Source organism: Lepidochelys kempii, chromosome 13 (genome assembly GCF_965140285.1).
Source record: "Lepidochelys kempii isolate rLepKem1 chromosome 13, rLepKem1.hap1, whole genome shotgun sequence".
NCBI lineage: Eukaryota > Metazoa > Chordata > Testudines > Cheloniidae > Lepidochelys > Lepidochelys kempii.
In genome coordinates, this window is record NC_136392.1 from 19,909,281 (window position 1) to 19,926,263 (window position 16,983).

Sequence of the window (16,983 nt, forward strand, 5' to 3'; positions counted from 1 at the left end):
TTGAATTATTGGGCTCCAATTCCATTCAATTATTGAGTCTTCACAGAGGTGTCACTCCTTGGGGGTTTTGGTGGCCACACAACCCTTTGATGGAATTACAGGCTTGAGGCTCACTATGCATCTTTATTCCACATTGTACCATGTACAAAATCCTAGCAACATGCATCTACAAGTTCCTAGCTCATCTCAAACATTTCCTGCAAAAGCGACCCACAAGTGACAGCAACATTAAGTAGCTTCCTTTAAATTGTGGGCCACCTGCCTCTACCCTCTGTTGCTATTGTAAACAAGACACTGGTAAACTGCAGCAGGAAAGTAACAAGGTTCCACTCCATGTCTCCGGGAGAGGGTTCTCTCCCCCTCAAATAGCTTGCAATAAAACAGGGATAATAAAGTTGGGTGAGGGGCATCTGAGCAAAGTAGCGTGCAGCTTGCAAGGAAAATGCCCAGCATCCTCAGATTCCCTGGGCTATAAGGAACTAGCAAAATCTGACAAAAGCCTTGTCTATCCAAATGAAATGGACAAGTAGGGAACTGGATAAGCACAGAACTTTTTGCGTTGTTTATCATGGCTGATCGACTCTTTGTTTCACTCTGCCTCCTTGGGACTGGGGAAACACCATTCCCTTTCCCAGAAACTCTTCTGCCAGGTGCTATTGGTTCTTGAGGACGGGGATGACCGTTACAAAGATCTAGCTCTTCTTCTACCCTATGCAGTCCAAACATCCAGTGATGTCTCATCCAGCTTCACCACTGCTGGGGAACTTGGCCCGCATCCACTGGTCCATCGTTGGCTCTCGCTCATTACTCTGAGCGGGGTCCTTATCAGGTACTACTTCAAACTTTCCATTGAAGGGCAAAGGGGTGCACACTGACCCCACCTGGCACCACCTGCAGGGCCACTCCAGAGATTGGTGGATTCACAGGATTGAGCCAGATCTGAGAACTTTGCTACACGATGCCTGGTGTGACACGATCAACCATGGTCATTCTGGCTGGCACACTGGTCCTCAGTAGACTAGGTATGTTTGGGAAAATCATCAACGTATGCAAGGGACATGACCTTATTTTAGATCAATGAGTTCTCCAACAACTTAGGACTTAGATAAATCAGCTTTCACTGGACCACATCTCTACACAGAGAAGTGCAAATAAGCTAAAGCAAGCAGAGAACTAAGGAACATTTATATTATACCCTTAGAGGGGCCAGAACAGTGAGAGATGGAAGAGGCTATGCTCTCAAATACATTGCCCTGCATGACAGGACAGAGGAAACAGCTATAGTATATACAAAATGATATAGTACTAGTAAGGCCTTGCAGTTTGGACTAAGTTATAAATGTGCTGCAGATCAACTAATTCTCGGTCAGGGTTTTGCCTGTTGCGCAATGTTCCCCCTGAAAGATCCCCTCCAGCTGGTGCCCTCACATAGTACTGCCAAACAGGCTAAGCCTCCCTTGGCTAGAAGCAGGCTACATCTGCACTGGCAGAGGACAATGGAAGGGATGACTGTGCTAGTTGGTTTATAAAACTAACTCCACAGTGGGCCAAATCAGATAAAGCCGTCTCTTGAATTCCTTTGAGTGTTAACTCTTTCAGGGCTGCTTGACAAATGATGACCTATTGCTCAGTCCATGGGTCTTCATCAGTATTGCAACCAGCAACATGTTCTTCAAGCCATCTTTAAAGATGGCTGGGTAGATGGGACATGATGTGCACTTGCTTCCCTTCTGGAGATCTGGCTTCAAATCCTATTTGTGCCCTAAGAGAGTGAGCTTGTTGATCATCAGCTGGTTGGTCCATGTCAAAAATCCACTTTGCAAACTGTCACAATATTCAAGCCTTGTTGAGAAGAGAGATCCAAGACTGGACTAGCTGAGGCAATACTGAAGGTCAAGAGGGGTAAGCGTGCACAGAAAGTGCAGGTACCCAGCATACCTGGCTCTCAACAGGGCCATTTGCCCTTCACTTACATAATCAGTAAATTCACAGATGGCTTTTAAAAAAAGGCCATCAGATACGGTGACCCAGAAAAGTAGCCTTTGAGCCAGGTGACATATAGAGTGTTTATTCATTCTGTTTTAAGGCCTGATTTTCCTTTTCACTTACACCAAAGTTAGGGAAAGGTCCATGGAAGTTAATATGTAGGGGGGTAAATACCTGGGAGGGTGAAGAGCTATTTAAGCTAAAGAATAGCGTCGGCACAAGAACAAATGGATATGAACTGGCCATGAACAAAGTCAGGCTGGAAAGTAGAGGATGGTTTCTAATCAGAGGGATGAGGTTCTGGAACAATGTCCCAATAGGAATGGTGGGGGCAAACAACTTAATTAGTTTTGAGAGAGAGCTGGACAAATTTATGAGTGTGACTGTATGACGGGATTGCTTGTGATGGTAGGAAGCAGGGCTTAACAGCCCTGGGGCTCACTTCCAGTTTATATCGCTAAATGCTCATGCTCCAGGGTTTCAGCTGGCCAGCTGCAGGGGTCAGGAAAGGATTCCAAGTGTATTCTGGGGTAGTGGGTGGGGTTCAAATCTCCTTCCTTAGAAGCGTCAAGGATGGCCACAACTGGAATGGGACATTGGACAGAGTGGGCCAGGGCTTTGAGGTGGCACCAAGCAGTCTCTCTCAGAGATGCTTAGCTGCTTGGATCTTGCTCACACGCTCAGGGTTTAACTGATCACCACACGTGTAGTCTGGAAGGAGTTTCCCCCCCACGTCCAACAGGCACTGACTGTGGTGCGGGGGTTTGCCTTCCTCTGTATCATATGGGTGCAGGTCACTTGTCAGGATTATCTTGGTATATCTCACTTAATTTCCCTGCCACTGCAGAGGCCTCAGCCCCTCCTCTTGTCTGCCTGTGGCCATGGGTGGCAGGTATAACAGGGAAGGCAAGGCTGCCGCTGACCCGCCGCTGGACACCTGGGCTGCGGTGGCCGCGGCCCTTCCTCAAGACCCCCACCGCCTCCTCCACTCTACACCCCACCCCCACACAGGTCCCCACCGCTCACCATGTCCCTCGTCCTCCAGACAGGGGAGCGAGGAGGGATGTGGAGAGCTGGCAGACTGAGGAGGCTCAGCCAGGTGCTGGGGTCAGCAGCTTGGCTGGGGTGCACTTCAGGGACCCAAGGAGCTGGCACTAAAAGGGGCCAGCAACTTGGCCTTGGCCCAACTCTGGGGGGCGCGTGGGGGCAGCTCGGCCCGGCAGGCACTTGGGGGCCAGCAGCTCAGCCCAGTGCTCAGGGAGACCAGCAGCTTGGCCCGGAGCTAGGGCAGGCCTGACTCTGGCAGGGGGTGCCCGGTGGCTGGAGGGGAGATGGCGGGGGGGGGGGAGGTGGCAGCTTAGCCCAATGTGGCTGGGTCAGGCAGGTCGGCCGTGGCTCCTCCAGTCATGGGGGCCCCCTCAGAGTCAGGGCTTCTCCTTTTATGGGGTGGGATGGGGGTTTTGGGGCTCCAGTGTGCAAGGCCTTGGGTGGAAGGGGCAGGGCTGGCAGGCTAGCCTCCCCAAAGTGGGGTTCACCTGCCACCCATGCCTGTGGCACATAATAGTAGTCTCTCTTCCGGGCTACAATGCTTTGATCTAACGTTGGTTGTTGGGTTTGGTGTGCAGGTGCTGGGTGGTGTTGGTGGCCTGTGATATCTATGAAGGAGGCTGGAGTAAATGATCTAGTGGTCCCTTCTAGCCTTAAGATCTATTACTCTAATACTGATTTTTACTAACTGTGTAAATGAAATGGGAATGAGGCACTGTCAACCTTTCCCCTAACAATTTGACTTTCAGGGTTTCCTAAATTCAATCAGTGGTTGATTTGATCAAAACCTAAGGACCCAAATAATTTATATTAATGAGCACACAACTCTACCCATTATGCTGATCAATTGAAGCGGGTATTAATGGATAACCCAGTCAATGACTGTTTAATAATTAAAAAGGCCTTTAATCATCAGTCACTTTGCTCAGGTGTATGTATCAGCACATCATCAGCATTTTCTAAACCACCATATATTAACATGAACAATAACTGGACACTACAGTCATTGCATGCTGTATCCATTGACTCATTCAGTTATTGAATAACTTTGAAAACTTCAAGTAGAAAAAATTAAGAAAGGTCAAAACTCAGCATGTGGTAGGAGGAAGGATGACCTGTACACGTGAATATCCACTGTCTGAAGCCAAGGTAGTGATCTGAAAAGCGAAATCAAACTTTGACACTGCATGATAGCATCATCCACCCATTCTTGTTTTTTTCCCAGTAAACTGTACTTTGTCCCTATGTCAAAAGGCTTTCAGCAAATGAGAAAATTCTGGGAAGTCACAAAAATCTTTCTGTCATAGAAAATACCCATCCAGCTTGCAGCCTGTTGCTTCCTGGGCAGTGACTGAGTATGTGCAATATCTAGCATTAAACTGTCAATTCCATTCCCAAAAAGCAATTCCACTCTTTAGCATATCACACACACATACAGGGAGAAAAGAGTCATCTTGTTTGGATACTACTATTTATAAATGGAAGCTCATCCAAAACTCCCTAATACTAAGACAGTGGTGAAATGGTTGTGGAAATGGCATCTAGATGTAGTCTCTAGAAGAAAGCTTCCTGTTAGGAGTTTTTAATGTAAATCATCGGTATTAGAAATGTGAGATCTTTACAGCAAGGTTACAGAAAATGCTGTTGATTAGACAGATGCCACATATTGCTTTCTCATCTCTTCTCTGTTACTTCATGTTGGGCGTTTGTCACCATTAAAAAAAGGCCCATCACACACATTGAACCTTGGAGGGTTCGGAGTAACAGCTGCCCTACATTAGAAGTTCCTGGGATTTATTAGGGTTTGATAACTCAACAGCAATGCTACACAGTCTGTTGGACAGCATATGCATGTCGCACGCCGGCCTGTGTTCTCATCCCACTGTTCTGTCTGCTACCGCTGTTCTTTTGAATGGACAAAGTACTGAAAGTGCAGAGATTCCTGCTCTCAGAAGCACCTTGCTCAGCTGGTTCAGATGCATGCTGTCAATTAGGAACTAGTCATGCCTTATGTCTCAGGGAAGTTATAAGAGCTATGATGAAAAGCAGGCACCTTGATGCTAATTAGAGACAACTCATGAAATGAGGTCCTTGTCAGAGTACAAGCAAGGGACAACATGTTTCTACTAAGACACTGGGCCAGAAATTCTAATTTTCTACTATAGGTAGTATCTGTCCCCTCCCAAGGACTCTGAGTAACAGGAGAAAGTCATCCACTAAAGCAACAAGGGCTGTACCCATACCACATTCTAGACTGTAGCCTGACAGAGGAATCCAGAAGACTACTAGTTTTACAGACTGCTTTTTTCTAGCTTCTCAATTAGCTTGCTTAGGAAAAACAGGTTAGACATCCAAGCAGTTGTTAGTACAGTCTCAATGTCAAAAGATAGTTTCTTTGGTATTGTCTATTGCATGTTTCAGAGCGAGTGACAGATCCTTCTTGTCAAAACAGGGGTTGACCATATCTGCTCAGAGGAGTCTCAGATGTTCTGTACTCTTTTAGAATCCAGAAAGAGAAGGGGTCAGAGTCACAGGTGCTTTCTATGCTTCTTATGATGTCTTACGTGAACAGGCTGAATTCCTGGAAAAAGGGCATTATGTTTCTGGTCTTGACCTGTGCTTAGCTTGTTCTTGGTGGCCCATGAAGCCAGTCAAGTGATCAGTGAATGTCTCTATGAAATAAGATGATAGTTCTTGGCACCAAACGGTGCTACAACTGAGAAGAGGCAATCTGGGTTCACTAACGGATTCAGGATCTGGAAAAGTTATGCAAAGCATGACTTGGCTACCTATCAGATTCCAAATTACACAGCATTTTTTCCCCTGGATCATATCTTGTCTTTACTGGCTCCTGCTACTCCACTATTTTAACAGTCAGTGAGATGCATAAATGAGAGAAGCAGTCATTTATGCTTCAGATGGCAAAAAATTAAAGTAATCACTGTGGGTCAATTTCTGCTCTTAATGGCACTGACGAAATGTACTGATTCTCTGGAGTTCCATCATTGTAACTCCAAGTAGGATTTGGTGTCTAACGTCTAAGGATGGCTGGGGTTTGATGGCATGACTGTAAAGAGGCATCTCCCACCGGAGATGGCACACACATTACTGGAATAAAACATGCGTAAGAATACCTGTGTACAGACTTTTCTAAGTAGCTGTATTTTTCTGATGTCAGCTCAAGCTCAGAGGAGAAAAAACTCAGAATGAAAGAACATGAACCTTACAAGCATCTAGAGCATAATGGGATGATAAATAATGACCACCATCAAAAACAAATCATGCCAGACCAAACTAATTTCCTTCTGTCATAAATATAAAGGGAAGGGTAAACACCTTTAAATCCCTCCTGGCCAGAGGAAAACTCCTTTCACTTGTAAGGATTAAGAAGCTAAGATAACCTCGCTGGCACCTGACCAAAATGACCAATGAGGAGTCAAGATACTTTCAAAGCTGGAGGGGGGGGCAGACAAAGGGCTCTCTCTGTCTGTGTGATGCTTTTGCCGGGACCAGAGCAGGAATGCAGGTCACAACTCCTGTAAAAAGTCAGTAAGTAATCTAGCTAGATATGCATTAGGTTCTGTTTTGTTTAAATGGCTGATAAAATAAGTTGTGCTGAATGGAATGTATATTCCTGTTTTTGTACCTTTTTGTAACTTAAGGTTTTGCCTAGAGGGATTCTCTATGTTTTGAATCTGATTACCCTGTAAGGTATTTTCCACCCTGATTTTACAGAGGTGTTTCTTTTACTTTTTCTTTAATTAAAATTCTTCTTTTAAGAATCTGATTGCTTCTCATTGTTCTTAAGATCCAAGGGTTTGGGTCTGTGTTCACCTATGCAAATTGGTGAGGATTTTTATCAAACCTTCCCCAGGAAAGGGGGTGTAATGCTTGGGGGGATATTTTTTTTTGGGGGGGGGAGATGTTTCCAAGTGGGCACTTCCCCTGTTCTTTGTGTAACACTTTGGTGGTGGCAGTGTTTAACCTAAGCTGGTAAGAATAAGCTTAGGGGGTCTTTCATGCAGGTCCCCACATCTGTACTCGAGTTCAGAGTGGGGAAGGAACCTTGACACCTTCTTTCACAGGATTACAGGCCTAGTGGATGGGAGGAAGCAGCAGATGTGATAGATCTTGATTTTAGTGAGGCTTTTGATATAGTTCCACATGTTACTCTCATCAACAAACTAGGGAAATGTGGTCTAGATGAAATTACTATAATATGGGTGCACAACTGATTGAAAAACAGTACTCAAAAAGTAGTTCCTGCAGGGGTCTGTATTAAGTCTGGTACTATTCAACATAGTTATTAATGACTTGGATAACAGAGTGAATAGTAGCCTTATAAAATTTGCAGATGACACCAAGATGGCAGGGATTGCTAGGAAACTGGAAGGCAGGTTTCAAATTCAAAATGACCTTGAAAAAATTGGAGAACTGATCTGAAATCAAAAAGATGAAATTCGATAAAGGCAAGCGCAAAGCACCACACTTAGGGAGGAAAAAATCAAATGGAGAATAACAACTGACCAAGTGCTGAAAAGGATCTGGAGATTATAATGGATCGCAAATTGAATAGGAGATATGTGATGCAGTTGCAAAAACGGCTAATAGAATTCTGGAGTGTATTACCAGGAGTGTCGCATGTAAAATATCGGAGATAATTGGCCCGCTCTATTCGGCACTGGTGAGGCCTCAGTTGAGTAGCGTGTCCAGTTTTGGACACCAATTTTAAGAAAGACATGGACAAATCGGAGAGCGTCGACAGGAGAGCAACAAAAATGACAAAAGATTTAGAAAGCCTGACTTATGAGGAAAGGTTAAAAAAACTGGGCATGTTTAGTCTTGAGAAAAGAAGAAGGGGGGGGGGGGGGAGAGACACACCTGATAAGTCTTCAAACCTGTTAAGGGCCGTTATAAAGAGATCAGTGATCCATTGTCCTCCATGTCCTCTGAAAGTAGGACAAGTAGTAATCAGTTTAACCTGAACCAAGGGAGATTTAGGGTAGATATTAGGAAAAGCTTTCTAACTATATGGATAATTAAATACTGGAATAGGCTTCCAAGGCAGGTTGTTGAATCGCCATCACTGGTGGTTTTTAAGAACATGTTGATAAACCTCTGCAATGGGTGTGTATACTCGGTCCTGCCTCAGGGTAAGGGACTGGACTAGACCTCTTGAGCTCCCTTCCAGTCCTACATTTCTGTGATTTCTGACTTCTGAGGAACTGAAAGAATAGAGGCATTTTCAGCTGTTTGAAATTTTAATGAGCTGTGCAGATGTTTATCTTTTACTTAACCTCTCACCCTGCAGAAAAACCAGGAAGATGGCTCAACAATGTGATGTCTCACATCCACTCTCTTTCTTCCCCCTTTCAGTTGAGGATAACTAACCACAGATTGAGAATTAGCTGCCACCCATTTGGATGAAGTGCCTATTGAAAGCTGAATTCTGTCCTACCAGCAGCAACCAAAGTAAACCAAAGATTGAAGCGAGTCAAAGATTCAAAAAGAGAGCCAGATTCTGATATCATTTATGCCAGATTTTGTACCACAGTAACTGAGATCAGAAGCTAGCTAAGAGGTGGCTTCTTTGGTGATGTTCTCTGCAAGAGACCAAGGATATGAAACTAAGCATCTATTTTCTATTCTTCCCTCTCTCCTTCTTTATGTTTTCTGCCCAAGTATAAACACAATGAACACCATGATTTGTGTACATAAAGTGTAACCTATGACCTTGCTTCAGATGTATTTGTACTGCAAATGGCTAAGTGAAATATCAGAGTACATTTTACAGCTGTGATCTGTGTGATGTCTTTGGGCAGACAGAAATTGTCACCAGCAAAGAACTGAACAAAACATACCCCCAAAAATAAAAAAAATCTGAAAGAGAAAGCCTGTTACAACAATGAAGGTTCTAAGAGAACAAAAATCACTCTATAACCCAAAGCCAGAGCATCCTTAGTACATATCCCAGAATCCTATCAACATGTGATTATCAGCACACAGTCACTGAAGCTTTATATATATATATATATATATATATATATATATATATATATTTTTTTTTATATATATATATATATATATATATATAAAAAATGTAAGCTCCGAGTTTGATTTTTTCTAACAATGGACTACTTAGCCACTAGAGGTTCTCCAGAAAGCCTAAGTTTTAAATAATAAGCTATTAAGGAAAATGGTATGTGTCATGACCTTTATTTTTCATTAAATGAGACACACTGAGACCAGCTTAGACCCTATGCTTATTTCTGAAAATTTAATGTCAAACATACTGCACATTACACAAAAGATGTATTTATCTAAATTCAATAAGACCAAGAAAACTTTTTGGTCTATGTTCATCTAACACAGAGTGTAAATTATTCTTTCAATGTGCTGCAAGCAGAACATTCTCAAATATCCTTTGTTTTAAATGGTGGTTATAAAGGTGATGGGAGGCTGGATGACTCAGGGAATTGAGAATATACACAGCATTTCACCTACAGATCAATGGCTCTGATGGAACTCATACTGATAGTGACTGAAAGGGATCATCTAACAGTAATTTTGTGGCCTCCATCCAGATCAAAGCAGACAGGTATCCACCCAAAAATACTACCACTAGTTTCCCCCTTTGTTGGCAGTAGCAACCAGGAGGCAAAGGACCACATGCATCATGTAGACTGAACTCTCCTCTGATCCTAATGGGGGAATTCCAGGTCAGCATTGAGCTACAATAGCAGGATAGCTTGGAGGAATCTTTCACTGCTGCTTCCCATGCTGTGCCCCTGGTCTGCCAATAAACAGGACTTCATACTCCATGTTCTGGTCTAGGCCCGGGAGGCCTGGCAAGGGTGCTCCGAAAAAGCGAGGCTCAAACGCGGCAAAGCGACGAATTATTGGCTTTACTGAACGTAACTGACACACCCGCAACGGGGACTCCAAGCGTTGCTGTCACGGAGGCGGAGAGCCCAGCGCACCAGAGCAATGCCTGGGACGGAGTCCAATGAAGGGGCGGGTAGCAGGAATTAATATACACTTAACATTATCAGCTCATGTATAATTACTACAGGGTTGTGCTCCTTTACTGGCAAGGGGCCGGTTGTGGACCGGTTCCGACCGGTTCCTCATGTCCGACACTGACCGATAGTAACCATCTGCATGAGAAAGCGTTCTTCCCTAGCTAGGCCATCACAGAGTCTTCCGCAGTCCCTTACACTCCATGACCATAAATTTGACCCCTTTTTCCAGCACTGATTTCACTAGGAGGCTTAATGGGTATATCGTAAGCTTGGGTAGTCAACAAAGAATCTTCCAGGTCATTCCTAGAAGGTCATCTCTCTTGCCTGCTTTTCCTGCTTGCTCACATTAACAGAAAGTTTAAATCTCAGTGTTAGACCTTTTTTCAATATGGAAATTAGTTCTAAAATAGCAAAATTTACAATCAATATTTTCAAAAAAAGAAAAGGAGTACTTGTGGCACCTTAGAGACTAACCAATTTATTAGAGCATAAGCTTTCGTGAGCTACAGCTCACTTCATCAGATGCATATCGTGGAAACTGCAGCAGACTTTATATATACACAGAGAATATGAACCAATACCTCCTCCCACCCCACTGTCCTGCTGGTAATAGCTTATCTAAAGTGATCATCAGGTGGGCCATTTCCAGCACAAATCCAGGTTTTCTCACCCTCCACCCCCCCACACAAATTCACTCTCCTGCTGGTGATAGCCCATCCAAAGTGACAACTCTTTACACAATGTGCATGACAATCAAGTTGGGCTATTTCCTGCACAAATCCAGGTTCTCTCACATCCCCCCCACCCCCATACACACACAAACTCACTCTCCTGCTGGACAGTGGGGTGGGAGCAGGACAGTGGGGTGGGAGGAGGTATTGTTTCATATTCTCTGTGTATATATAAAGTCTGCTGCAGTTTCCACGATATGCATCTGATGAAGTGAGCTGTAGCTCACGAAAGCTTATGCTCTAATAAATTGGTTAGTCTCTAAGGTGCCACAAGTACTCCTTTTCTTTTTGCGAATACAGACTAACACGGCTGTTACTCTGAAACCAATCAATATTTTGTGATTTTTAGTTGTCTGGAGTGAGTCTGAAAAAACATTGTGAAGAGAGTGGTCACTTTGGATGGGCTATTACCAGCAGGAGAGTGAGTTTGTGGGGGGGGGGGGGGCAGAGGGTGAGAAAACCTGGATTTGTGCTGGAAATCACTTTAGATAAGCTATTACCAGCAGGACAGTGGGGTGGGAGGGGGTATTGTTTCATGGTCTCTGTGTGTATATAATGTCTACTGCAGTTTCCACGGTATGCATCCGATGAAGTGAGCTGTAGCTCACGAAAGCTCATGCTCAAATAAATTGATTAGTCTCTAAGGTGCCACAAGTACTCCTTTTCTTTTTGAAAAAACATCCTTTGCCCTCCAATCTTGGATGGTGGGGAGACGACAGGATGCATGGATATAACAGACCATGAGCTAAACTTCAACATCTTATCCCTTACACCATTTTCTTTATAGGCTTTCTTGTGCTGCTAGATACTTTTCACTTCACTACTTGTACTGTTATCAACTCTATATACTGACAGTACTGCTGGGATATATTTGCTGGTGACTGTTGTGAAAGGATTCCATCAATCTCTAGCTCATTTAATGCTTGGTGCTTAGTTTAAATTATTTTTGCATTAACAATCTTTTTATATGTTGCTTATTTTCCTAAACATTGGCTATCCACAATCATCACTCGGGGTGGTGAGTTGTATGGGCCCGTGATGCCCGGGCTCCAGCAATATTCAGGGCCCAGGGGCCCAGATCCACCAATGTTCAGGGCCAGATCTCTCCCCCGGCCCCGTTTGACGTCCCCACGCGCCTCCCCCGAATGTCCCCCGGTCCCTACTTAATACCCCTGCGCACCTCCCCAGGGCCCTGGAGCAGAGTCTCTCTCCTGCAGCTCCATGCTGCCTCCTGGCATCAACGGCCGCCGCAGGGTCCTAGTGACCCCCATGCACTACTGCCAGGGCAGGCTGACCCTGAGCCTGCCCTTCCCGCTCAGACCCTTTCATTTTCCAGCAGGACCCTTCACCAAAACAGGGGGCCTCCGGGCCGCAGTCACCGCTCCTGCCCCATGCTGGACAAGGGCAAGTCCCACCCCCAGTGAGGCTACAGTGAGGGGCAGCAGCAGGGGAGGAGGCGCACATGGGATGGCAGCCCCCTGGGCACCCACCACAGGGGAGGCGAAGGGGCTTCGTGTACCTGAGAGGGGCCCTAGGAGCATGTGCAGTGACAGTGGTGCGAGGTGAGTGTGGTGCAGGGGGGAAGTGGGGGCCCCTCCCCTGGAGCTCGCTGCTGCCTGCAGGGAGAGGGTGTGGGGGAATCCTCCTCGCAAGCCCCTACCCCGGGGCAACCTGTCTGCACCCTAAACTCCTCATCCTGAGCCCTGTCCCACCTCAGAGCCCGCACCCCTGGCCAGAGCCCGCACCCCTGGCCAGAGCCCTGAGCCCCCTCTCACACCCCAGAGCCCTCACATTTTTACATTATTTTTAAAAATATACAGTATATTGGCTTACAAGGCCGGGGGGCCGGACTTGGACCTGTTCTGGGCACCACCAAAAATTATACAAACCGGCCGCCCCTGCTCACTGCTATCAAAAGGCAGCAACAGCTGGTGCAGCTGTAGTTGGAAACTACAAACACTTGCCGTTACACGATGTCAGTGCTGTGCCAGCGACTCTCTCAGCAGCAAGAGGTATTGCAGTTCTGCTGTCAGACCAGGCTTCCTACTACAGTCCCTTTAGGGCGAGAACCGGACAGCATCTTCCCGCGTGCATAGACAGCGCCTAGCCCAATGTGGGTGCTGCTAACCGCAGTACAAATAATAAGTCAGCAGGATGAGCAAGAGAAAGTGGAAGCAGCAGAACACAAACGCTTACCAGCAAAATGGGGGGCGACAGATTCTGGCTGGCAAAGCCACTCAAGATAAATACAAGCCCGGCTGCGGGCAATGGCCCTTCCCGTGCGGTGCAGCTGGGTCTCCCCGCGTTCCGCGTGTCCCCGGGAGACCTAGGTGGGCTCGCGCCGCCCACCAGCCCCAGGGGTTCGGGGCTGGCCCGGCTCGCGTGGTGGCCACGAATCTGGCTCTAGGCAGGGCCCCCCACTGCCCCGGGGGGCAGGCACGTGCCGGGGTGCGGGGGGCTGCCCCACCGCGGAGCCGCCCGCCCACGGAAGGGACGCAGCCCCCGGCTCGGACCCAGGAGCACCCAGCACGGGGCAGGCAGCCGGCGCCCGGCTCAGAGCCGCAGCTCGCTGCCCGGCCCGGCCGTGCTGACCCGCTCGCTCACCTTAGGCAGGTCGAAGACGGGCGCCCCCTGCCCCGCGCCGCGCTCCATGCTGCAGCCGCGGCTCCCCTCCAGCCCGCTCTGGCGGGACAGCGGGGCTGCCGAGAGCTTGGAGCCCGGCCCGGCCCCGCCCAGCGCTCGGGCCGGCCCCGCCTCCCGGACAGCCGCCCGCGCCCTTTCCGCGGGACAGAGCTCGCGGCCCTCGGTGCTCCCAGCTGCTTGGGATCCGCCGCCCCCTGGCTGCTCTCTGCAGCCTGGCCCTGCCCCAGACCCCGCTCCCCTCTGCAGCCCGGGGCTCGCGCACGAATCTCCCTGGCAAGCAGCTTCCTCCTCTCTCCCCCAAACACCCGGGCCCCTCAGATCCCCTACAACTCCCTTGCAACCCCCGACGCCCCCTACTGGAGGCTTGGCGGAGGTGCCCGCTGTCCGGAGAAGCCCTGAGGTGGGCTGCAGTGAGTGAGGCTGGGGGCTGCTGCTGGGTTGAAGGAGAGGAGATGACGCCTGCAGCCAGGGCCCACGGTGCCACCATCGCCAGCTCTGTCAGACCCGTCGCACCCTGGCACAAAGCAGGGAAGAGAGAGAAAACCAGGGGTCCATTGCAGCCCAGCCTCCAACAGCAGCCCGGGGAGGGTAGCCGGTCCTGGGAGACCTGCGTGCAGGTGCCAAACCACTGCAGAAGGAACCAGCACCATTGTAGTTACAAGAGAGGGGGAGCGTTGTGACATTTGCTGCCAACACATTATTTGCTCTGTTTGTGTATTAAACTCCTTTCCCCTCCCTTTGTCTTTCCTATCTGCTTAATGGGATCCAGCTCTAAAAACAAAGGTATCTACCACTTGGGCTGAAGGTGAAGCTCCATCTGCTGCCATGTGACCATTCATTTAACTCTGAGTTACAGAGACAATGTTTAAAATTGAAGTTCCTTGTCCCTCAGTCGATAGAGTGGCCTGGCTCAGTTATCATCAGCTGGTATTGATGTTTTTCCAGTTGCTACAGAAAACCTCGAACTGGTTGCCCCTCGTGTGTTTTTGCCTTTTAGCCCATAACATCAAAGTCAGGGACCCTGTCAGGCACTTACTATTAATAGTTATAATGAGGATGCAGCCTGAACAGGGGTTTTTTCAGTCCTGGAGTTGCTGTGTGTCTCTTAGTGGAAGATGGTGAGGTCTCTATTGGCCTGGCATCTTGTTCCCTGCCAGCCATGCTTTACTGCTAAATAAACATAACTCTAGACTCTTCAGGCCAGATTTTTAAAGATATTTAGGCACCTAAAATAAGCACCCAGGAGGATTTGGAATCAATGGGTATTAGGTATCTAGGCCAGTGGTTCTCAAACTGTGGGTCAGGACCCCAAAGTGGATCACAACCCTGTTTTAATGGGGTCACGAGAGCTGGCTTAGACTTGCTGGGGCCTGGAGCCAAAGCCAGAACCCCACCGCCCAGGGCTGAAGCCCGAGGGCTCCAGCTCTGGGTGGCAGGACTCAGGTTACAGGCACCCTGTTTGGGGCTGAAGCCGTTGAGCTTCAGCTTTGGCCCTCCTCTCCCCACCCAGGGTGGTGGGGCTCGGGTTTTGGCTCCCACACCTCAGGGCGGTGAGGCGTGGGGGAGAGGAGGCTCAGGCTTTGGCTTCACCCTCCTGGGGTCATGTAGTAATTTCTGTTCTCAGAAGGGGGTCGTGATGCAATTAAGTTTGAGAACCCCTGATCTAGGCAATTCTGAAAATCCCAATGGGTGCCTAACTATTTTTAAAGATCTGGCACTTCATAACAACACTAACCCTTAAAGCCAAACTATAATCAAACTCTGCATCTCCCTTCAAAATGAACCCTTTAGTCTCAGCTCTGTTTTCTCTTTATGGCTAACCCTCGGCCTTCCCTCTCCAATACTGTACCAGCAACATCAAATATTATTATAGCTCAGACGTCCCCTCTTCCTTTTTGCTATCTTTTTTCCTAACTCTGGGCGGGGATAATTTTTCCCCAAACCCTCTCCTTACAGTCACCAGGAAGCCCAGCACCTGGTCAGGAACATGGCAGCCTACCTTTGTCACCATATCACTCTGTTTTCTATGGTGAGGCTTTGAAAGGTGCTCTCATAGGCAGCAAGTTATAGGGGCCCATGGTGCCCATGCTCCACCAATATTCAGGAACGTGGGCCTGGCTCCACCAATGTTTGGGCTTATATTTAATCAGAGTTGTCCTGTCCATAGGACGGACCAGGGCAACCGCCCCGGGCCCTGCGCTTTGGGGGGCCCTATGCTTCAGGGGGACGCAGGGTCCACGGCAGCCTGGGGGGTTAACAGGGGGCCTAGTACCAGCAAGCACCCCAGCCCCAGCCCGCCCCCCTCTGCCCCGCCCCCACTCCAACCCTTCCCCCAAACCCTCACCCTGCCTCTTCCCGCCCCTGCTCTGGCCCATTCCACCCCTTCCCCCAAGCACCCGCTCCTGTCCTGCCTCTTTCCTGCTTCCACCCCCCTCCCCTGAGAGACGCCAGGAGCCGGTGGGGCGGATTGGGCTGGGGCTGGGTTGCTTGCTGCTGCTGGCGCCAGGCACCCTGCTAACCCCCCAGGCTGCCCTGGACCCCCATCCCCCTGAAGTGTGGAGCCCCCCAAAGCACAGGGCCCGGGGGGGTTGCCCCAGTCAGTCCTATGGATGGGATGGCTCTGCTTGGACCCGTTCTGGGCACCACCAAAAATTATACAAACCTAACACCCAGGTATGTGGCTCCCCCCCTCAGAAAGCAGATATTGACCTGCCCACACATGTGACAGGATCAGGTATTAGACTGAATGGAGCCATTTAGAGGGCAGGACTGAGTTTCTCTTTGTCAATATTGGAACACCATTTAAACTGGCATTGAAGAAACACCAAGGAATTTTCTTCTGATTCTGCTTTATTAATTTAATAAGTCTGCATATCCAAACACACAGACACTGACCTGCCCACATATATGACAGGTAAGTACACACAGGTTCTCAGACCCTTTTCCTTTCTCTCTCTTTATTAATCCTTTCACAGGCCTCTAATCCTTATTCATGCATTACAGTTTTTAGACACCGCAGGCACAGAAACAGTACTATGGCTTTGGCCCGAGTCAATCACAGGAGAGAGTTTCATTTCTTACTATCTTGCTTTACGTGACAAATTTTAAATGAATATAATACATTTGTAGATTTTAGCCCTTGTGAAAGGTGCTGGATTGAAAGCCCTGGATACTGAAGTAGTCTGTTTATCTGCAAGCCAGATATAACATGGCAACAGTACTGCGAGCTTCCTCACAATGGACAGTAAACCCACAGCATGTGTCAGGCCTAACACATTGAAATCCTTCAGTGGGCACATCTACTTCAGCTGGAAGGTTTTCTTGGTACATCTTGAGGAAACAGATCCGCGCTAACTCTGATAGAGCTAATGTGCTAAAAACAGCAGCATCGCTGAGGCTGCACAAGCAGCTGGAGAGGCTAGCTTTGCCGAGTATCTACCTAAGGTTTCAGAAGGGATCACAGTTGGTAGCCCATCCTGCCTTGGCCACACTTCTATTTTTAGTGCACAAGCTCGATCAGAGCTGGCACAAGTACGACTCCCTGAGCTGGAAAT

General features: G+C 48.0%; 1 protein-coding gene across 1 annotated transcript in view; it reads right to left on the reverse strand.

The window, feature by feature from the left end:
* Positions 1-13,651, reverse strand: part of LOC140897231 (adenosine deaminase) — a 37,154-nt gene extending 23,503 nt beyond the window's left edge. The window contains exon 1 of the mRNA XM_073309625.2: positions 13,391-13,651. Coding sequence (XP_073165726.2) covers positions 13,391-13,438 — 48 coding nt within the window. The 5' untranslated portion in view covers positions 13,439-13,651. The remainder of the gene's footprint in view (positions 1-13,390) is intronic.
* Between the last annotated feature and the right edge of the window lie 3,332 nt (positions 13,652-16,983).